General features: G+C 53.0%; 2 protein-coding genes across 2 annotated transcripts; one reads left to right on the forward strand and one right to left on the reverse strand.

Moving 5' to 3' along the window:
* Positions 1–506: 506 nt before the first annotated feature.
* On the reverse strand, positions 507–9,275 carry LOC122374659 (sodium/potassium/calcium exchanger Nckx30C-like). The gene is made up of 4 exons (XM_043353533.1): positions 9,132–9,275; positions 7,576–7,691; positions 5,455–5,591; positions 507–5,037 (listed from the first exon to the last, which is right to left on the reverse strand). Exons 2-4 carry the CDS (start codon positions 7,624–7,626, stop codon positions 4,758–4,760), a joined length of 468 nt encoding a protein of 155 aa, XP_043209468.1. The 5' UTR covers positions 7,627–7,691; positions 9,132–9,275; the 3' UTR covers positions 507–4,757.
* A 1,922-nt stretch (positions 9,276–11,197) lies between these two features.
* Positions 11,198–16,135, forward strand: LOC122374658. Its single transcript, XM_043353532.1, has 4 exons — positions 11,198–11,308; positions 11,709–12,355; positions 12,716–14,069; positions 15,776–16,135. The coding sequence occupies exons 1-4, from the start codon at positions 11,239–11,241 to the stop codon at positions 16,099–16,101; spliced, it is 2,397 nt and encodes a 798-aa protein (XP_043209467.1). The 5' UTR covers positions 11,198–11,238; the 3' UTR covers positions 16,102–16,135.
* The last annotated feature ends 6,983 nt before the right edge of the window (positions 16,136–23,118 follow it).

The following is a 23,118-nucleotide window of genomic DNA, read 5'->3' on the forward strand; positions in this document are numbered from 1 at the left end:
GCTCAATGACTTCGCTCCGCTGTGCGCTGACGGCCAAGGCAGCCACCGGCCGGCGGTTTTTGTGAATAAAAACGAAACTTTCTGGATATGTTGCGTGACTAGGCTGCACTAGTTGGGCGAAATAAAACTGGTACCGTAAAATGGGGCTATTTGAGACAGTGGGGCTATTTGAGACAGTATTTAAAATCGCTATAAAATAAAGATCGTTGGAATTTTGTGTGGTATTTTTGCTCAAGGAGGTGTGTAATCGAACAATAAATCGCCTGAGCAAAAATCAAGCATAAATTTCAAACGGTTTTCACTTTATAACAATTTTAAATACTGTCTCAAATAGCCCCACTGTCTCAAATAAAAATATACTTTGCTGTTGACATCTAAATAAAATTGTGTTTCTCAATTGCTGTTTGCTGTAAATGGTCTACGCCTTTAATTTTCTTATACCGTAAGGTGGGGCACCTTACGGTATAAGAAAATTAAAGGCGTAGACCATTTACAGCAAACAGCAATTGAGAAACACAATTTTATTTAGATGTCAACAGCAAAGTAACAGCAAATATATTATTATCGAACAACAAACGCATTGGCTATCATCTCACTACAAAATATAATCTGTATTTACTCGCACGTTCTATCACACCCGCAGTTACGCACCAGCAGTCGCCCTTCAGCACACGCACGACCATATAGCCAACACTTGGGCTGGACAAACGGGGAATATATAGGTAGGTACATACGTTTCACGGCGTCCAAGCGCAGTGCTGTGTCTAAGCCGCGCGCGCAGTGAGTGTGAGCTCGAGCAAAAGGACGACATCCGATCCACTGGAAAATAGCTACTCTCGAAACGAAGGCTCTGTGTCATTTAAATATGTCATAGCTACTTATATATTAGATAATGCTATCTTCTAGAGACTTGAGTATTTCAACATGAGCATCATCAACATTTATATGTAATAAGTAGAAATTGACATCAATTTGTCTACTGTTGTGCGTAGCATCACAAGGTTTTAGAGAATATAAAATGCGAGCAGAGAGTGCCGCACTTGATGTCGAAATAATGTGAGGTACGGAATCAAGAAGTAACTTGACAACCGGGTTCTTGCTGCTAAAAATAATATACTTTAAAACAAGCAAAGTTAAATTGATGAATGTCAAAATAGCCAATGAAATAACGCAAAAAAAAAACGATAACTGTAGCAGTAGCTAAACGCAGCACGATTAATGACAACGTTTGAATAAATAAAATAAAACGATGATCAGTACAAAGAATCGAGTCTACCATCGCAAAAACACAAATGACCACCGTACCATTATAAGTACAAATTTAGATCCAGGTGACAGATTAGGTCGTGGACGACAGACGCCACCGACAGAGGTGGGCGGCACAGACGACCGACGAAGCCGCTCCACGTGCCAGCACGCGGCGGCACGTGCCCGCACGAATCGGCACGCGCTGCAAACGTGAGTAACGCACGACAACACTGAGAGAAAGCCTAGCTCTAGTGTGACTGACCGACTGACTGACCGACGGACCAACTCGAGTCTACCTAGTGAACGCTAGTTCGAAGGAAAGCTCTCTCAGATACGTACAGCGCCGCGGTCGCGTTGTTGTCGATTTTCAGTGAAGAACTGCGACCGCGCGTTTCCAATATCGGCAGACAACATGAACAGATGTCGCCCGGTGGTGGAGCTGGTGTCTCACCGTCGCGTCCGTACCCGCTGACCTGACCTGACCTCGCCGGCGCGCCCAAGTGTGAGCGGGGAGTGCTGAAGCTGTAGGACCGACAGCTCGTCGGGTCACCTTGCTGTGTGCGTCTGCACGGCGAGGGACGGCCCGGGCGAGAGGCGGCGGCCGGCCGGGAGACCTGGGACGGAATCGCTGGTGGAACGGCCCTGTCCGGAGCCTGCAGCGCTGCTCCAGCCAACAGAATGGTCAGCCAGAGCCGACAGAGGAGACGGACAGCTCTACCGGCCCGAGCTCCAAAGGAACTGCAGAGGAATGGGTGACGCTCGATAACTGAAACAGCCCGAGCCCGGCTGTCAGCAGGCCAACATACCCCGAGAGGCGCTGCTCCGTCCAAACACCCACCGTGTGTGGGTGCTTGCACCGGTGTCCACCGCGAGCAGTAGCAGCTGCGGTGGCTGTGACAGCGCGCAGCGCGCCGAGTGTGGCCGAAGATACCCGTCGGTATGACAGCGCAGTGCCCTGGTGAGCAGCGAGCGTGGCGGATTGTCTCACCGAGCGGCGCGTCCGAGACCGGTGTGGAGGGTGGAATAGCAGACAGAGCAGACCAGACGAGTCAGCGCCAATACACAGCTGACAGACTCTCGGACCGAGCCCGTCGAGAGCCCCACATACAGAGCTCAGTGACCGACCAGTGCGGACTGCGGACCATAGATCGGCGACCAGAGAGTAGTAACCAGAGTCCATGTACCCAAAGAGTGCCGTCAATAGACCGGTGACCGTAAACCAGTAGACTCGTGTACCAGTAACCTTATCCTGACGCAGAAACTGGTCACCACTGGGCACAGATCATCACCAGTAAGCGTCCACTCGTGTGCCGCGCACCAGCCCGCACCAGCAATCACCAGCCCACACTAGCCCGCACCAGACCACACCAATCGCCGCCCTTTGGAGCCGTCGGATCCGGTATCAGCTATCCGAGAGTTAGACGGTACAGCCATTGGCGGGCGATCCACCGACACACACAGTTACAGCTCCTCAGTCGGTAGGTAGGTATATGTATATCACGCGCGACGGGTCCGGGACGGTCACAGACTCCTGACCCGTCCTCACTACAGCTATAGGTATCATCACAGTGCAACGTCCCACAGACAGGCCAGCGGCGCTGCCGGCCACCTCAGCCGAGGGCGCTGCCTCGCTGGTGGCCACAAACGTGCTCAGCCGTCTTCCCATTCACTTACGCACAGACAAGCTCTCACTGTTTCACCCTGTATACGCCTGTCTATACTGTCCGTCTAAAGCTGCGTTCATATCGCTCAGAAATGTCGTCATCAAAAGTCATTACAAGCACACCGATGCTCCTCAAGTATGCTTAGACATTAGACACATGGCACAATTGGTTACTGAGTCAGACAACCGACGCAAATCCACCAAACACTCTGCGGTGATAAATGCACCGACGCCGCAAACAACTGAATCTTCCCGGCATGTTTTCTGAGAATCCCAGATTGTGGCCAACCACCGGAAAACGAACGGTCGTATCGGCCGACCCCAATCCGCCGGGATCAGCGGCGGTGGCCGAGGACCAGACGCCGCCACCCGTCGCCGGTCAGAGGTATTTTGGACGGCACAGCTCCACCTGAGCGACCCGCGGCCGGCGTCCCACTGGTGTTTGTCATTGTCTGTCAGAGGTACCGTTACTCGTGGCCGGTCATCTCGGGCCCGGACAGGTGCGGATTAGCAGCGGATGACTGACAGCACCGGGCTCCCTACCCTACCGCACGGCGCCGTCCTATCTTAACCATCAGCTGGACTGTGCAGGTGCCAGCAAACGAGTCGACGATAATCACTGACCCACCGTAAAAAGAGTCGGAAAACACACCGGAGAAGAGGAGACAGACCATTTGGAATATTTTATGTCGCGGCCAGTGATAACTGAAAACCTGCCTCTCCCTCCGGCCGCCGTCCGTCGCCGTCCCGACACCGGTCTCTACATATCCTCGCCCTCAGCATCCGCAGCTCTCGGACCGGCCGAGCCGCTCCGGATAGCGGCGACCGGCTCCGGCTCCGGCTCCGGCTCCGGACCGGCCGTGTCGCCCCGAGACCGGCTCCATATCGACTCGCTCCGCCGGGCCGGCCACCGACCGCGGCCGCGGTGCTCGACACTCGGCGCCGCTCAGAAGGCGCCCGTCGTCATGGCAACGGGCACAACACAGCGGCGCCGGCCGGCTCCGGCTACCTTCCGGGGCCACTCGAGGGCTCAGCGGCCGTGAGCTCAGGCGGCAGAGTGAGCCGCCGCGCCACTCGGCACGGCAATCCCTCTGCCAACCTGCCGGTAACTCACTTACCCGCGGGCCTACCGGGATATTACAGCAGGCTGGCTAACCAAGCGTTACTTTTACCTCAGAAAAAAAGAAAACGGCGACGGCGGCGGGATGGCGACGCTAATGCGGAGATGCGGTATCAGTGGAAATATTTTTCTGACATTAAGCCTTCAGCAGAATGTGCATGTAATGATCAGGGGATACGATGGATCTGACGGGCTGACGGCGCAGCGGTCGGTGGCGAGGCGAGGGAGCCCGGCGGCAGCTGCTCGGAAAAATGACCTCTTGGAACTGCGTCTGCACCGCTCGCAGCCGCTGACGTCCCAGCGCTGGCTAGGGGCGGCTGCACAGAGTAGACTGGCGATCACCGGCACCAGTCTGTCACCAGTGGACTGGAGACACTGGCGGCACCAGCACACAATCACCAATAATTCAAACACAACGAGCTTGCGCCCGGTCAAGGACATCCAATAAATAAAGCCGTGATCAGCCGTGACCTGAGCACAATGCTCCGTAGGATCTTGGCTCCAGCATTATAGAGCTGGCCTCCTGCAGGTAGCCGATGGACACTACCCGGTCCTGCCCTGACAGGCCCGGTCGGAGCGAGCCGGGCCCGACCGCAGAGCCGCGGAAACACCTCCTCCGCTGACACAGAGCCGAGGACAGGAGGTCGGACGCTGACCCGCAGTGCCGACCGGCGGCGGCAGAGGTCCGCGGACCCAGCGCCGATACCTGCACAGGCGGCGTCCCCACTACAACCAGTCACACTTGATGGTCTTGAACTCGAGGTTCAGCGCCACCGCCAGGAATATGAAGTAGAGCACAAACATCGCCATGCCCAGGCCCTTGTTCATGCGCCAGCGGAAGCAGGCGATGCTGATGATGACGAACATGAGCATGAGGAAGAGGCAGAGAATGTTGCAGGCCATGCCCTCCGACTTCACCTCAGCCGGCATCAGGTTGATGGGCTCGTTACGCGCCAGCTGGCCGATGGTCTTGGCCAGGGCGTCCAGCAGCCACGGCACGGGCAGCCTGCGGCAGAGAACACACCACAGGTCAGCGTAGTTCTAAAACGACCAGCGGTTTGAACGGGTTTGAACGGGGAAATCAGCTCGACACGACACATCGGATCGGCTTATACAGAAAAGTACCGACGGACCAAGTCAACATAAAGCTCTGGGAAAATCGATACAGATGGATACACTTATGACCAGCTTTAGTCCATAAACGTCATTTAGTGGCAGGCCTGTCACCAGCTTTCAACATACGGACTGAACAACCCATAATCAATTCGAGTCAGCTTCCGATGACTTGACGCCCATTCACAGAACAGTCTGTGACATCACACGTCCAGTCCACTGAGCGTGAAACGATAAGAGCCGGCGCCCGATACATTAGCAGCAACAGCTACATGTTCTATTTCGGAAGCAGGGACGGTCAGCATCTCACCCGACGCAGACGTCGAAGATGTTGCTGCCCACTGAAGAGGACACGGCCATGTCGCCGAACCCCTTCCTGGCCACGATGACACTGGTGATGAGGTCCGGAACCGATGTGCCCGCTGCCAGGATGGTCAGCCCCACCACCTGTGGGCAGAGGTCAGGTCAGATCACAGGTCAGGTGAGGTCAGGTCACATCAGGTCAGGTCAGGCCATTGACCGAGGTGCCCGCCGCCAGGATGGTCAGCCCCACCACCTGTGGGCAGAGGTCAGGTCAGATCAGATCAAGTCACATCAGGTCAGGTCAGGCCATTGACCGAGGTGCCCGCCGCCAGGATGGTCAGTCCCACCACCTAGGGCCACAGGTCAGGTCAGGCTAGGTTAGGTCAGGTCACGAGGGCTTCCCACTTCCAGAACAGTCAGCTCCAACACCTAGATTTACTGGAATCAGAGGTCAGGTCAGGTCACGGAGATTCCTGCCGCCTAACCGGCCACTCAACCACCTGGGGACACCGGTCAGGCCCATCACTTCAGTTTAATCTAATTCTGTCCGCTGCCGTTCTGCAATCTCGTCCAGTCCGAACAACACGGGGCGGCGTTCGACGCTGTTTGCCCCGCCTGCTTGAGTGCTCCATCTGCCCTGCGTCAGGCGCAGCGGAGGGGCGTCGTCTGCAGCTGCTCTGGCGATACGGGCCCAGCTCCGTCGCCCCGCGCCGGCATTGATTGGGTCTCGGGGCTCACGCGTCGATTCGTCTGGAGACGCCGGTAGCCGGCAATCACTGCACCAGCAGCTGAGCAGGCCGGAGGGCATGCCATCCTAGGACGGGAGAAAACTCAGCCCGCGGGCGCCTCATGCTGGTAGCAATTCATTAGATGTCTACTTTTATAACATTGTTTTTACACCGAGTCGAGTATCTTTATGAATTTCCCTTTTTTCGTTCCAATGTACAGCTTCGTCTCGCAACCATGGTTGCGGATATAATATTGCTTTTGCTATATATGACATCCACGCACGACGACAGCAACCAATAGCAGCGAAGATTGACGGTGCGAGTGGAGAAGCCGCATTGATCTGAGAATGTAGGTCTATCATATTACAGATAGAAAACATATATATCACGAGCACATCTCGGCCTCTCCAATATCTGCGATATTTCTGATCGCCGGAAAGCGACCTGTACGTAATGTGCGGGTCTGCTGTTTAGCCTGCCGTCATAGAGCGGCTAAGGAGCTGTCGCCAGGTTTACCTAGAGGCTGGGCATGCAGAGTGAGCCTCCATGGAGGCCAACTGACTCAATAGACCAGCCAAAGCATTGGGGCTTACGTTGCTAATGTATTAGTACAAATACTTTTATACGTTTTATCAAAGAAATTGCGTATTACATCAATGCATCCTAATGCAAAATCAGATATCTGCATTGGAGGTGCTTGCCGTTCGGTTTTTAGGCCAGCAGCTAATGTGTTATTGCTAAGGAATCTTTATGTATTTCGATGAAAATATAATTATCTGCCGTTCCTTCGTTCACATAGTGAACAGGTAGGTATATTTCATAAGGCAGTCCACTTTTCACAATGATCTTGGCATAGCTGAACTTCATGGAGGTCAATTGCAATAAGCCCTTGTCATGGCCGAATAACTGGCAATAAAACGAAGCGTGACACTGGGATAGGTCATTATGATATTATGTAGATCGCAGGGTTTCCCGGGGATTTTAACGATGCGTATCTTTGCGGACCTATAAACTAAAATCGATTGTTCGCTCGCTTTCAACTGAACAAAGAACTGAGCCACAACACACGATGGCTTTATCGTAACAGGATGCCGTACCTAATGTCAAGCCTATTATGATGATTCATCTTTGGCAATTGAAATTAGCATCTTGATAAATAAATTGGCTGGTGTTCTCAAACGTTCGCGAGCGTAACACTTGTCAAAAAAGCATAGGTTCAGGTTACATGACAACGCATGGAATAAGAAAACCAGTCAATTTTAGAGCTACACTGTCTATTGACAGATCTTGAAACAGAACAACGAAGGAAATATTCGTAATACTGTATCACGAGGTACTGTATCATGCATATTCACAATGCAGAGACATGAAACGGTGTGTGTTTGGTCGAAAACCCTCACCTCTGGCGGTATCATCATTGTGGAGGAGACGGTGGACGCCCACCACACCATCAGATAGGAGAACAGCGCGATCCAGATGATGCTGCCCACGAACGCGATAAAGAAGAACCTCCGACCTGTCGACACGACACACAGGCTGCAGTCACGAACCGTCCCACGAGCCGGGACCGTGATATGTAACGTTACTGTGGGGCTGAAATGGTTCCGGGAACGTGACAGGCACTGACGCAACTGACGCGGCGTGATGTGACCAGTTTTCCAGCCGACGCCCATGAGCTGAGTAAGTATCTCGATGTCTGAGCTCTGAGGGATGAGGTAACATCCGTGACATGGGGTGATGTTCGTGAAGGGACGATGGAGTCTGAAGAAACATGCAGGGTTCATTGTGAAAGTATTCGAGACAATATATGGGTTGTGACTGCTCTTTGAACAAATTCACTGCGATCCAATCATTCCTGAATCTTATAGCGGGTTTCAGCTCCACTCGGCAGCTCTAAAGTGCTCTCACCGGTCAGTTGAATAAGTGATGCAACCTGCCAATGACTCGACCAGCAAGGGACTAGTAATGTGAATTATTGTAACCTCTACAATCACAGATCCAATTGCATGGCAGCAGTCGCAACGGGAGACGCTGTGCACACCCACTTGAGCCTGCAGGCACCCGCACGCTTCATGGGGTCCCAGTTCCCACTACGTGCACTGTATAATGCTACGTGTAATGTAACGTAAGGTATATGTTGCCATAAGTCTGCCTATAACCCTCCGAGGAATGTTTGTTAATAAACAATAAATATTACCTTCTCCCAGCGGGGGCCGACCCAGTGGTATGATTAGTTGGCTACCGTCCTATGGATGTCCTATGGAGATGTCACATAATACATAACATTCATCACATAACATGGCAGGGACGCGGGAACTACTTTCAGACTGGGGGGGGGGGGGCACACCATAATAGAGTTCAACCTAGGGTACCCCCAAATCTAGTTTTCTCACCGGTTTTAGGCCACTTATTTTTCATCCCTTGGCTTTTTCAACAAAAAAAGAAAACATTTGCAAAAAAAATGCGGTATTCCGTCTCAAAGTTGTGGGGGCACCGCCCCACGGCCCCAGAGTTGGGGGGGGGCAAGCTGCCCCCACTCCCCCCCCCCCGGTTCCCGCGCCTATGTAACATGGAAAGGAGCTTGTAGAAGAACTTTCGAGCAAGTAGCTTTTTTGCGAAATGCAGGTCAGATTATGTGCCGTGACGTTCAGCGATGCGTTCTGGCGCTCTATACAGTCGGCTGACATTGAGGTTGTCTCCATCTCTTTGAAATGGTCTCTGCAGTCACTTGTGACATCCAGCGATCCAGTGAACACCATTGACAGTGACCTTGACTGACCTCCAGTGATATTATCATTCAGTGACCTCGACTATCCCTCCGGCAACCTTTGCTGACTTCCGGTGACCAAAACTATCCTCCAAAAACATTTGTTAACCTCCAGGAGACTGTAATACTCTCCAGTGACCGATGCTGACATGCAATGACGTTTGCCGACCTCCAGTGGCTTAGACTGACCTCTGGGCGACTTGCAGTCGGGCAGTGTGATCCACAGCGAGAAGACGATGGGCGCCACCAGCACGTAGACGATCCGCTTGCGCGTGGTGTCTGGCCAGCTGAGGTCTATCGGCTTGTGCTCCTCCTCGTCCTCCAAAATAGTCGGCTCCTGCGAACGGTAGACAACGGCACAGTGAACGTACGAACACACACTTAGTTACAAATACAGACACACATAACTATATGCCTCGTAGATGCAAACATACAAACATAACATATAAACAAAAACAAAGTGAGGGATGGAGAAAGGAGATAGTGATATTAAAAACACACATAGGTATACACTAAACATACATTCACATACACGCACAAGTGATCAGATGTGGAAACTGGACTGGCTTAGCAACCGCCTGGCGCAGAGTCGACCGCGGTCGTATCCCGGGAAAGACCGGAGCTGCGGTCCAATTCTGGAGTTCTGCAGAGCCGGGATATATGAATTCGCAGAAACTCCCCTGGTGGTGCGGGAGAGCGACTGATACTTGGGTTTGGCCAGGCGTGACATCGCCCTGGAGCAGCCGTTTCAAGAAAAAAAAACGTAATAACTGGTTTCATGTACCTAAGCTGAGAGATGATCGTCAAATGAAGACACGGGCACATTCCAAGGTTGTATACAGGGTGGCGCCGATAAATGAAGACAATATGTGCTCCACACAAAACATTAATTTTTTGACAAAAGTCAGTGCATTGGATGGAAGCTTGGAACTGGGGTGACTGATGGCGACCTGTCGAGCAGACTTCACTCGATGAATCCCCCTCCGCGTCGATGACGGCCTCGATGCGCGGCCTGAACCGGGCGCAGGCCTTGGTCAGCATGGTCTTGTCCATCTTGACCATCATCTGCTTGATGGCTGACTTCATAGAGTCAATATTGTTGTGTGGGTGTTTGTTAGTGTCCCTCTCGACTACGCCCCACACGTAATAGTCGAGCGGGTTCAGGTCCGGGGAGTTTGGCGGCCAGAGCTCGGGCGTGATGTGGCTGTGCAGGTTGGCGCTCATCCACTCCTGCGTCACCCTGGCCTGAGGGCGGGTGCAGAGTCTTGTTGGAACACATAGGGCCTTCCTCAGCCACTCGGTAGATCCAGGGCTTCACGACGTCACCGTCATCGACGGTGACGTCGACGTCGGGTCGTCGTCGACGATGTTCTCGGCTTTTGCAATGAAATCGTCGTCTCTGACGGCATCAGATCGTCGGGGATGTTTCTTCCGCTTTGCCACAGACGGAACGTCGCCCACAGACTCATCCAAGATCCGCTCGACTTTATAATCATGGCTTCTGTAGACCCTGAGGAAGTTGGCGACCTGGGGTGCCTCGCTGCCGGCGTGAAGCGCCACAATGACCGCGTGCCTTTTCATTTCTTCCACTATCAGCTTCAGCTGCAACGTTCCCTTTTGCTATGGACAACAATTTACATAAAGCATGGCACATGAATGCAAAAAATTAAACGCCTGCGTCCTCAAGCGGTAGATAAATATAGGCGGGTGGGTAAAAAGAACGGTGCGAGGTATGCAATACAATTATACACGTAATGTCACCGAAGCCGGTTTGACGTATATGGGTAAAAAGAACTGTGCGAGGTCTGCAATAAAATTATACACGCAATGTCATCGAAGCCGGTTTGGCGTATCAATCATATTTAGGAAATCCTAAGAATAGATATGCTATATCATCATTTGCCTCTACATATATTTAGTTAGTTATGCATGGATATGTATGCAGTTAGATATCCAGGTAGCGGCTTAGCAGATGGGAGGAGTCAGATGCCCGCGGAGAGGACAAATGAGCAGCTAAAACCGACCGGAGGAAGATCGGGGCGGGGTCTGGGGGACGAGGGGGCGGAGTGAAGGACAGGGAAGCCGACCGAGTGCCGAATGGGGTCATAGGGCGAAGAACGGGGACTTCCGCCGCCCGCCCCGGGCGGTGCCCGCGGACAGGCAGGAGGGAGGGAGGGAGGGGCCAGCCCCGGGGCACAGAGGGTCCGGGACTGGAAGGAGGCGCACCCAGCACGTCTCGGAACCGGCACAGAAGGGCGACTGATTGCCTCAGAGCCGGTCTAACCACGCTGCCACCATGACGACGCTTTGGGCTCAGGTGCTCGCTCTTACTTTGTGTCTCGCACAAGCCTCCGGACACGGCAAGGGTAAATAGACATTATTTAACTTACCTTTCCATTTAATGCATGCTTTTCTACAATATGCTTATATTCTATATAATAAGTGATACAATATTTAGTTCTGCTTCTGTCAAAGAGCAATACCGTCTTTTCGAAATGCAAACATATACTTTAATTGCAAAGTTATGTATATTTTCATACATTTGGGTGACCATTTGTACATTTGTTTATTCATGTGTGAGCTCATCTCCAAGTTTGATAATCTAGATTTCTCTGGTCAATGTTCTACACTGGTCAATGCATCGTGATCTTATCTAATCATAGCCGGTATTTTGCCAGTTCGATTCAAAGTTTTGCAAGTCATCTATTTTTTCTTCTTCACGCAATACCAATTAGGTACTCTCACGCTGATCTCCGTTTTCGACAGTGTTCCAAGCCTGGCTGGCCGATGACGGCGGCAAGTCCCTGCTGGTGGTCGACGCCGCTCCCAAACACCTGCTGGACAGCACCATCTTCAGTCGACTGCTGGGACTGCGCGACACCAGCATCGGTGACGGGGTGACCGACACGCAGGTCACGGACCCGCCGGCCGAGGGAACGGCAGCGCCGGCCGAGGTCACAGACGCCGGCGGCGACTCCGAAGGCGGCGTCTCCGGGGACGGGGTCCGGGTGACGGAAATGTCGCACCAAGAGGCGGTGTACCCGGCAGTGGCAGGCGGTGCGGCCGGGCCGGAGACGGTGCGTCCACAGCAGCCTCGTCAGCCCGACAGCCGACTGGCCATGCTCACACTCTGGAAACAGATGTTGGTGGACGCCTTCGTCGCCAAGCTGGACCGTTTCACCGGCGACAGGGCACACGAAAAGAATCACACCACACCGGTGCCAACGGCAGCAGAAACACCAAAGACGGCAGAGGAGGAACCAGAACTGACAGCTACAGCGACAGAGGAGTCCACTGTTACGCCGACAGTAGCGCCCACAATGGCGGTAGAGACGGCATCTACACCGGTACCAGCCTCAGCATCAGCTGCATCACTAGCATTAGTGTCAGCTCTAACTTCGTCACCAGCACCGGCAACGGCATCGACATCACCACCTTCTGCGCCAGCCATCGAAACATCAGCGACACGCGAATATGGAACCGCAATGACATCAGAGCCTTCTCCATCATCAGCATCGCAAACGACGATGTCAGAGGAAGCAGTAGTGACAGAAGAGCCGACGACAAAATCCCCAGCACAGACAAAGCCAGTGGCAGAAGAAATGGTAGAGCACTCGCCAATAGTTGTTATTCCAGCAGTGTCTCCAGATTCTGCCAACAGTTCTCCAGTGGCTGCCGAACCGGCGGAGGCTGATATTTCCAGCTCGGAGTCTAGCGATGCCACTACTGCTGACACCTCTGACAGCACCGTTAAACCCAATGCTGGAGACCAGAGCTCAAGTGAAGAGACTGAGCCGACGCAGGGAGATTCCGAAGAGATAGGAGACACGCAGGAGACCGCAGCTCCGCCAGAAGACGAGGGTCAGAATGCCGATGGACTTTCCGGCCACAACAATCACGGACAGAGCATGGAAGGAGGGACAGACCAGGAGCTGTCGACCCAACGTCCAATGCCCGCATCAGAGGACAGCGCAGACGCCACGACCACCGAACTCCCACCGGTGAACGAGTATGAGAAGGCCGTGGCCCAGTGGGAGGAAGCCTCGATCGATGACAATGATCAGATGCTGGAGGAACTCCTCGAGTCGTTCGCAGTCATCACCGCGCAGGGTTTTGCCGAAACGACACCTGAGGACGGCCCGACTGACGAGATTCCCGGGTCGGGTCACTCGCCAGCTGAGCTACACTCTGGTCTCTCAGAGTCGACTGAGCGTGAACACGACGTCGGGGCCACCAATTCGACAGATGAGTCAAAGCTAGACGAAATCGAGCATACGAAGACCATTGAATTTGAACCAATCGATGCTTCAAGTGGAATTGAATCGTCAGGTGGCAGCTCCAGCATTCCAGAACAAATTGAGCACTCAGGACACGACACTCCGAATGATTCTGATGAGGCCAACGCCAACACCGTAATGCTGGAGAGCTTGATCGCCGCCATGAACGCTTCAGAAGACGCAGACAGTATGCCGAGCGACAGCCAAGAACACGCTTCGGGCACCACTAACAAAGAAACTGCCCAGAAGCAGACATATGTCCCTGCCGGAGATCCAAACACTCACAGTACCGACAATCCTGAGGACATGCACCCGCCAGCCTACGGCAGTCAGGGAACTGAAGAGACGGCCACATACACCGACGAGCCGCTGTTCCCCATGCGGTACCCGGACCGGCGGCCATCTGCTCGGAGCGAGGTGCGAGCCGAGCTGCCGGCCGGCGTCGTCTCCGTAGGCGACCAGCAGGAGATCGCCTTCACACCGACCGCCGAAACGCGGAGGACGTCCGTCCAATTCAAACCGACAGCGGTGATAGACGGCGGCCACTTTGACCCGGAGGAGTACGGCCTGACGGACGGGCCGCCGGCGGACTCGGCGCCCCGGCAGCGCTCCGCGCCGCGGCTGCGCGACTCACTCTCCGCCGTGGTGGAGGCGGCAGAGGCCGGCATGTTGCTCGTGCAGCCCGACTGGCGCGGACCCGGCATCATGGCCGTCCCCATGCACCGGCGCCCGCCCGCAGAGATGGTCTGCTACCTGATGGTGAAGCAGGGCGCCTGCCGCTGCACCCACACCAGGTGCGCCGCCTTCCGCAAGTACATGGAGTACAAGTGCCCCGAGACGTGCGAGAAAGGTGAGTGGTGCTTGGCGGGAGGGAAAGTGTTGTTATCGTGGAGGGGAAGGAGGCGAGTGTGCAGCGAAAGTGAGTCATTAAATTATTCTGAAAGTCCCGTGGCGGGTGGGTGGAATGAAGGTTGTTCTCAGGATTTGTGACGATTTAGGATAGCAGAGGTCGTGTTAAAAGCCATCGCTTCTTCTAATGCTCATCTTCTTCTCGATTTATCAGCTAAATTAATTTTCGTGGTACTCATCTAACCCTGGACGTCGCTGTGATGTTCCAAACCGGTTTTGCAATCGCATATTTTCCGGGAATAGTCTGAGATGCTGGATTCAGCGAACTTTGAGATAATTAGCTGTTTAATTGCACATTTGGTTCCGCTCATTTGGGAAAGGTCGGTACAATTATAACCATGTGAAGGAGCCAGAAATTGATTAAGTTTTAATAACGCCATAAGAAACAAGTAGGGTAGCCTGGGGCAAGACGCCCCAGATAATTTATTTTGCTACATAAATTTTGTCCCACATCACCTGGAAGGCCAAATTTGTGCTCAATGCGTTCTTTGGACATTTTACTTTAAATTCCACCCCTCAAATTGATTCACTTATGATCGGACTCCAAGCTAGGAAGTGATTTGTGAAGCAACTGCAAATGGGGCATTTTGCCCCAACCCCAGGGCAAAACGCCCCACGGCCTGGGGCAAGTAGCCCCATACTTTAGATTAAAGATTTAACATGGTAGTTGGCTAAATCTTATGTGAGAGGTCCGTTAGACCTCTGGAGGCACGGCACTGAAGTTAGCGCATTCCATCCTGTCAGGTGCTCAGGTATGACACTATTGTATGAGCAGGTTTTTCACCTACCTCATAAGACCAAATAATAAATTATTGCAATGCAAATGTTAACAAAATACTTCCTTTGCCATCCAGTTGCAGAGAAAAATACACATAAAGGCATAGAAACTTACTGTTCGCCTGCTACCGAACATAAGGAAGTGGGTAGCCCGAACAACACATGAGGTAAAACGCCCCAGGGGCTTTTTGCCCCGCGACCTACTGGGGCGTTTTACCCCATCACGTAGTTCGGTCAGAGAACAACGCCTTGCACTCCAGCAAGACATAATTTAACACGAACCAACCCGGTATGATAAGCGTTAGACAATAGTTGTTCAAAATACATAAAAGTCGTTAACCTAATGTGGACCATAAAAGAACGCCATGATACATAATCTGACAACAAAACATAAAAATCACTCAAAAAACACATTTTTGGCTATATCTCCCGAAAGAGTCATCACAATTTCTTTCCAGTCTGCTCATATAATGATCATGTAGTGCACGTTTTATAGAAGAGATGATGTTTCCCCATAACCCTGCCAGTTCCGAGAAACATCGGTGAGGCGTTTTACCTCGGCGGGGCGACTTGCCCCGGTCTACCCTAATTACTAAGTCTGGCAACCGTTTCCTCGTAGCATGCCTGAAGAACTGATTAATTAGCGATTTCCTTCAAACGTTGTGACGCAGCAAACACTACTATCTACAGCGTGATCGGAATATACCTAAAGCTTGTCAAACACCGAATGATTTATGTGGCGATGGAGTGCGTCAATTCATGGTCGTTCCAGGTAACTTCACTGTTTTTCTCCCGACCGGCGACCCTACTCAGTATGAAGATAGCATCTGCTCTGCCTTGTCTGACCGGTCCTCTGTGTCCCGTTTTCAGTGCCCGTGGCCCCGGAGCCGGCGGGGGTGTCTCGTGGTGTCCGCACCCGTCTCCTGTCGTCAGTACGTCTGCCGGAGCGGCCGCTGGGCATCCTCAGCAAGTGTCGAGGCACCGCGCTGCTGATGCCGCGCTGCCGCGCCACCCAGACGTATGTGGCGCACCCCATCTTCTGCGAGTGCTACCGGGTGTGCAGTGGCGAGTTCGCCGGCCTGACGGCTTGTCCCAGCGGAGAGCACTTCAGCACGCAGGAGGCCGAGACCCGCGTCTGTGTGCCCTTCGAGGAGAGCACGTGCCGCACCTGGTCCCGCCTGGTGACCAAGCCGTGACCTCCGGGGTCGTGACCTCAGGGATCGCGACATCAGGGCCGTAGCTGCAGGGTCATGAATGACCTTTGCGACTGTGACCTCAGCAGAAAGGTTGGGAAGCACGGACCGTCAACATCTGGCACGATCGTGCTGAGTACGCACGTGACCAGTTCGAGCTGGATTAGCTCTTGAGAGGTGCTAAGAGGCTTCCCAGGGGCTTTCAAAGTGTCGACAAGCAGCAACGGTAGGTGGGCAACGCCGTCAAACCGCCGAACTATGGCATCTGTGCTATGGACTAGCACTGGAGCCGACATATACGAGCGCGGACACGGTAGACTTGCTGCAGGACTAAAGCGTCTAGGTTGGCATACCCGAGGACAAAATGATTTTCGACGCTGAATTCTTCTTCAATGTCAGTCTCATTTTCATTACTCACTTCAAGCTCTGGCCACTGCAGCGCACGGTTTCGGCCGTTTCCCTCATCGATTGTGACATTCGAGGGCTCAAATATCGGCACCGCTGTCACATCCAAGTGGCGCCCACCTCGTACCAATTTGTCCTAATGTAGGTATTTGTGAGCACTCCACTACCAGGAATATTGACGCTTTGTGACGCCAAATAGCGTAGACAACTTTGTTGTTACCGTGTATTCATATTTGAATGATCACCATGTCCATTGCAGTCTCTTTCGAAGACACTTTGTAATGATGAGTACTGTGTGCCCGTCAATGGTTATACAAATACACCAATGTTGGCGGCGAAAACGTGTCTTGCTGTAGTACGATAATGTGTTTGACTTGACCATCCAGGGAAGCAATGGAATTATTATTGAATCAAAAGAACGAGAATGACCAACATCGCTACTATACCACCTTCACAATGATAGTCACGCTACTCATGTTGGCAATGTCTTATCATATACCTAATATCCGTGCCGAGTCCAGCTTCTGACCAATCCTCCATTCAATCTCCTGTGTCCATGCCCTTGACAGAGCCGCTCTGGATTCTTCCTGTCCTGTCCTATACCGATCCTCCTTGTAACGCCCCTGACAGCCCTGTCCCAGAGGTTTTTGTCCCATTTCTGTGCCGCCAGTCAAGAGGCGGACCCGCCGCCCACTGGCGAGTCACTGCGGTGAGCGCTTTGCGCGTCCACTGTTTGTCCGATGTCAACAGAAAGCCATCAGCGTCGAGTGGCCAGTGTCCACTGCCGTCCGACCGGGCATCGCCCACCGCATCCGCCACCGACCGACCACCGGGCCTCCGTCGTCATCGCCCACTGACAAATACCGACCATCGCTCACCGTACGACCGAGCATCGCCCATCGACTGGCCATCGCCCACCACCAGTGATAGACCTACGACCAACTGACAGACCATTGTCCACCGCCTTCGACCATCGCCCATCGCCACTGAAAGACCTTCGACCAGCTGACAGACCATTTCCCACCGCCTTCGACCAGCCGACCATCGCCCATCCGCATTTATAAGAACTGCGACCAATCCACCGTCTTCGACCAACCGACCGACCTTTGACCAACTGACAGGCCATCGCCCATCACCACTGAAAAGCAATAGCCCACTACCTCGGACCATCAAACACCGCCTTCGACCAACCCATTTTAATACACAGTGGACCAACCGCCCCACCATCGCTAACATACCGACCATCTACTATCAACTACTGCCTCCGTTGCCATCGTCCAACAGCCGCCCATTGTTGCATGGAAGTCGACCACTCCACTCACCAGCGCCTGGATTGACCTAAGGAATAATTAAGTTTCAGGCGGTAAAAGCCACGATTCAAATGCATATGTGCTGACGACATTTCTGTGAAAGCACTATAACCCGAATAACTTAGAAGAGGTAAGCCCGCTGAGGCTCATAAAACGGCTCCTAAAAACTTCCATAGAAAAACAATCATTTTTTTTTAAGAACATGGATGTCTCAGTGACGTCGCCCGGCCCTCCTCTGTTTACCACTTCAACACGTTAGCTGATAGTTATAACCGAAAATTTTGAACTTCATGCGGCGTGTCCTCAACATAAAGATGATACAAGGGATAAAGAACAGCGCGACCCGCACCTCTCGGCTATCGGCCGGCGACTCTGCTCGGCCGCCTCTCGACCACCGCCCGGCCCAGCCGCCGGCGCCCAGTCACCACCGCCCCTGCGGGCAGACTGTACCGCAGGGCACCGATCGCCGCCCCTGAGGGCAGACTGTCCCGCCGGAAGCGTACCGCACCGTGCCCACATACTACAGTCGCGAGCATTTATGAGATTAGAAATAGAAAGGAGGGGAGAGAGAGACGAGAGAAAGGGAGGGAAGGAGAGAGGGAGAGGGAAGAGTGATAGAGAAGGAGAGGAAGAGAGAAAGAGAAATAGAGAGAGAGAGAGAGAGAGAGAGAGAGAGAGAGAGAGAGAGAGAGAGGGAGAGGGAGAGTGAGTGAGAGAGTGAGAGAGAGAGAGAAGAGAGAGATAGAGAGCGAGAGAGCGAGAGCGAGGGAGAGAGAGGGGAGAGAGGGGGAGAGAGATGGGGAGAAAGGGAGGAAACTTTTTAAAATAAATCTTTAAAATAAAAAGCTTTTTAGGTATAATTTTGTGACAATTTTGGACCACAAATTATGCCTTTAATAGTCTACCTATATCTACAGCATACCGCCCATGCTTCCAGGCCCACGTTGTGAAGGTGCTTACAAACTGCTAACTTTGTGAGGAGACGGATGTATGTATATATGCATAAGCGTTATGTAAAGGACAGATCGTTTATAAAACGCTGCCATTTGTTTGCAGCGTGCATACCTTTAGGTACATTTACAGCTTCACGCTGCTAGGTTTCTTTATTGATGTTGGCATTGATGTGAAATATGAGACGGTCGATCTCAGCAGCTCATATCTATTTCAACGCCATCGATTTGCGCCGAGCGAATAGCTCTGAGAAAGTCAAACATTCCAAATCTACTCATCGGGCGATCAGATGGTCCAGTTCTGACACATTCCACAATCCATTGCACTCGGCCCCGCTGGAGGCCACTCTCAGATATCATCGCCCACTCGACAATAAGGCACTCCACGCTGCAGTGTAAGCGCGGCTCATCCCTCCGCCCAGCTGAAGCCCCGCGTGCTCCGAGTCGGGCCGGGGAGGGCGGGACAGTCGATACGACACGGGGCTGCGTGACACCGCCTGCGGCCGGTCGTCGCGGCGACTTCAGCCGCTCCGCACGCCAGCCGTGTGTCCGCAAATGAGGCCCTCCACGGACCTCGGCTCAGGTTTGGCGGTAACGAGCGGCACCCGAGTCGAGCACACTCACTGCAGCGGGGTCACACCAGCACGGCGGGGTCGGCATCGGGCCCAGGGAAGCTTCACTAGCAATACCGAGAAGTTGTACAACCGCAGTGAATCGTGAAGTGTCCGGGGTGACCTAACGTTGTAGGCACGAATACGAGGAACTCCCAATCCGCCTCCATTGAAAGACTTTCAAACAGCGCCTGTGCCGTACAGTCAAGACCGTGTCCATCTTCGATCCATGTGCTGTCTATGCATTGCATGTGCCTGCTGCTGCCAATATCGCTCCTAATCCCACATTCCATTCGCGCGATCGCCTCCTCATGCTATTCCTAGTTTCGGCCCGGTGCGTGCATTCAGCTGTCGCGGTGTCCGATGATTGATGTCTCGGCCCCTGTCCACCAGAGCGCACAGTGGACGTCTTATCGCCATCCACTGTCGACTGACATCATCTGGAGGACCGGCGCCCGCTCGCCGGCCGTGGATCACCATGTTACTGAGCTGGCGCGTCGACATCGGGACATCGGAAATCCATATGGTTGCGTCGTCGCATGTCAGCAGCACAGCCGTTCAAAGGCGCTTGGTAACCACGGTAGGGTGGGTTGGATGAGGAGGGGAGGTTCGAGGTCGATTCGATATAAAGGCTGTGGTCAGGTCATGTAACACTGGATCAAGACTATAACTAGATTGGGTCGTGTTCAGTGGTCAGGCTCGCAAATCGGTAGGGATGAAGAGCTGGGTTTGCTATCTTGGAGCTTGGAATCAGGATCGAGGTCAGGGTTGGCCCATCTCGCATAATTTTCTCATGTCGTCTGCTGGAGGGTGGAGACGTTGACCACTTATATGCTGAGAACTGATGGCTGATGCAAGACCTGTAGCTGGAGCCTGTTAGGCCTTCCTAAAAATACCCAGAACAGAGGAGCTTTGAATTGTTTCGTAGGATTTTGACTAATTAAGTTGCATGCATCGATCAATATCGAGCGCCGAAGCACGGCTCCTGCTTCGCTCTTCTCATTGGCTTCATCCATATCCAGTCTCCGCGGCGAGCTAATCGCTTGTCCACCATCAGCACCCGAGCTGCGATGAGTCTAACGACCGTTAGCCCGCCGTGAGCACCCCGAATGTCTCCGTGACTCCCCGTGAGTCTGCAGTCAGACGGTGTCCCGCCGTGAGTCCCTCCGTGAGTCTGTTGTGAGTCCCACGGTGAGTCTGCAGTCAGACAGCGTCCCACCGTCTGTCCCGGTGTAATCTACCGGCCAATTTACAGCTCCGCCGTAACCCGGCCCCTGACCGTCGGAGGAGGCGGCGCTCTGACCCCGGCCACGGTCGACATTGGACGGCCCCTCCCGAGGGCCAGCTCCGGTCCAGGACCGTCCACAGCGGTCGATGCTCAATCTGGTGAAGGGCCGGCCGCCCGTCCGACCCTACCGGGCCCGACTGGGGTGATCGGGACTGGCAGAGGAGGGGTCGTGTCTGCTGAGCAGGCCCACTGGGACTATATGACCACTGACCGAGCTCGCAGCGCCCTCAAACAATGAATCGTAAAGACCATGCCCATCGAAAGGCGCCGGCTCAGTGGAAGTCCTGCTCCTGAGTCCAGAAGTCCTGAGGACCAGACGTCTGAGTTTGGGTCACGGGAATTGCACGTGACCACTATGACATTGTTCCTGGTCTCTTGAAACCTGCCCCAGTTTCGGGTAGCTGCGGGACATGCATATTTCCTTATCGGCAGCCAGTCAAACAGTCAGCGAAAGGGACATCTCCACTGGGTCGAGACTGGTCGAGTCGAGAATTCAAACAGAAGCAGAGCCTACTTTCGGTTGGGGGCGCACTGAAGCACCCAGGTCACGACAGCCCATAACCCCAGTCACGATTGTGAATCCCAGGACTATGAGGATAGCATATGCTGCGGTGTCGACGGCGGCTTTATCTTTGGCTGGTGGTGAATACCAGACAGGATCCCGTCCCGAGGATATCTCGTGGATTAGTTCCGGATGCACGCACGCCATAAAACAGAGTAATATAACAAGACAGCCTGTCGACCTCCAGCAGCGGATATTCTGGACAGATCCTACACGACAAGGCAGAATGCTAACAGCCGCACTTGGTGACGCACAAGGAATAGTCAGTAGTGACCATAAAAAGCAATGCTTACATGCCAACATATGTATATCCAATACATTAGGGATGGCGGATGCGTAATGTACAGAGATATATTGCGGCCCGAAGTCGCAATGAATTTTCCTTGACATTGACAGCATAACAAAGTTACAAGCTTTTCGAGACGCAACGATGTGTATGACATGACGACATCAATCAACCAGCATGTCGGGTGGCTGGCCTCAGAATACCTAAGTAGCACCTCAGTTTTGCAGGCCTAAAGCGTTTCTATGGTGCAAAACAAGGGTCTATTTTTGCACAAGAAAATGGCACATTTATACAAATGAAGACAGTACGAAGGTCGATATGTTTTCTTTAAATTGCCGCCAAGGTTTTCTGTCAATGCATCAACCAACAGAAGCCAGCCAATCCATTGCAGTGATTGATCGCTTGCAATAACACAAACGCTTTGCGAAAATCTGAGTCGCTGTGAGTCCCGATTTAGCTCACCACATCTCATACTCCCCACTCTCTCCTCTCTGCCCTCCTTCAGGTCCCCAGACGGGTATCTAGCCGAGCCCCGTATCTGCCACTGTGATACAGCGATGGCCGCCGAGGGGTCATTTCGGCCGCGGCCGCCGCTGTTCGGCAGAGCCCGGACCGGATTACCGTGCGGACAAAGCTGCAGCCCAGACATAGAGCTGCAACGCCAGACAGAGAGCTGCAGCCCAGACAGAGAGCTGGCTAATAAAGGCGCAGAGCTGGCTACAGATACAGAGCTGCTGCGTCAGACAAAGCTAGCTGCAGCGCCAGGCGGGTATACCCAACTATGGCTCTCAGTTGTGCAACGAGATAACTGGGTCCCAGCACGTCTTACGTGCCTGCTTTTCTAAGGCTGCTGCAGGGACAAGCTCGTGCTGACCTGTGAAGTCCGACCGACGTCCATTGGCACGTAGCAATAGCAAATAAATATGATTACTTTCTGTAGGCAGCGGTCATTGCGGAGCAATGATCGAATGATATCGAATGCTTTACAGAAATGTCACCTATCGAACGAGCTTTCAGGTCAGGCTACCGCGCTTTAGAAAATAAATCAGCCATGTTTGCCCCAGGTCATGCGTATGTAGAAGCCCGTAAGCTGTAACATAAAAATTCTTGGTATTTGATGAATAGCATCTGGAGGAAAAGTTACGCAACGAAATGATTGATCCAACAAATCAAGCAACAAATATTTGTGCCACGACACGCCGAATGTATGTAGGTATTGTCGAGTATCCATGACAGATTGGATAATGGTGTAAATAATAAACCAATTAGCACAAATTGGTTTTTGAATATTTTTTTTTTATTATTTATTCAGGCCTCCCTCCAACGGGCTCTTGTGCTGTCCCAATTATAGGAGGGCTCCATCTCCTCCCGGCCACTGTGCCCCACCCCCCAGGCTACGGCTGAAGTGGGAGCCTACCCCACACCTGGTGACACAGCCGGGGACGACGCCCGCGGAACGGGCGGAACCGGGAATCGAACCCGAATCCGGCACCGCCCGCACCGCGGGTCGACGCCTTAACCGACTGCGCCACCAGGGCCGCAATATATTTGATTTGTACTAATTGGTTTATTATTTACATCAGTATCCAGTATGTAGGCATCTTTTTA

This window comes from Amphibalanus amphitrite, unplaced genomic scaffold, assembly GCF_019059575.1.
Source record: "Amphibalanus amphitrite isolate SeventyFive unplaced genomic scaffold, NRLGWU_Aamphi_draft 001690F_arrow, whole genome shotgun sequence".
Classification (NCBI taxonomy): Eukaryota; Metazoa; Arthropoda; class Thecostraca; order Balanomorpha; family Balanidae; genus Amphibalanus; species Amphibalanus amphitrite.

What these genes read in the sequence shown, in the direction of transcription:
- LOC122374659 (XM_043353533.1), bottom strand. Translation starts at nt 7,626, where the DNA reads ATGGTGTGGTGGGCGTCCACCGTCTCCTCCACAATGATGATACCGCCA. An exon ending in CAATGATGATACCGCCAGAG is followed by an intron (nt 5,592 to 7,575) that starts GTGAGGGTTTTC and finishes CTCTGCCCACAG; the next exon opens with GTGGTGGGGCTGACCATCCT. An exon ending in ATCTTCGACGTCTGCGTCGG is followed by an intron (nt 5,038 to 5,454) that starts GTGAGATGCTGA and finishes TCTCTGCCGCAG; the next exon opens with GCTGCCCGTGCCGTGGCTGC.
- LOC122374658 (XM_043353532.1), top strand. Translation starts at nt 11,239, where the DNA reads ATGACGACGCTTTGGGCTCAGGTGCTCGCTCTTACTTTGTGTCTCGCA. An exon ending in AGCCTCCGGACACGGCAAGG is followed by an intron (nt 11,309 to 11,708) that starts GTAAATAGACAT and finishes CGTTTTCGACAG; the next exon opens with TGTTCCAAGCCTGGCTGGCC. An exon ending in TAACTTCGTCACCAGCACCG is followed by an intron (nt 12,356 to 12,715) that starts GCAACGGCATCG and finishes GCTGGAGACCAG; the next exon opens with AGCTCAAGTGAAGAGACTGA.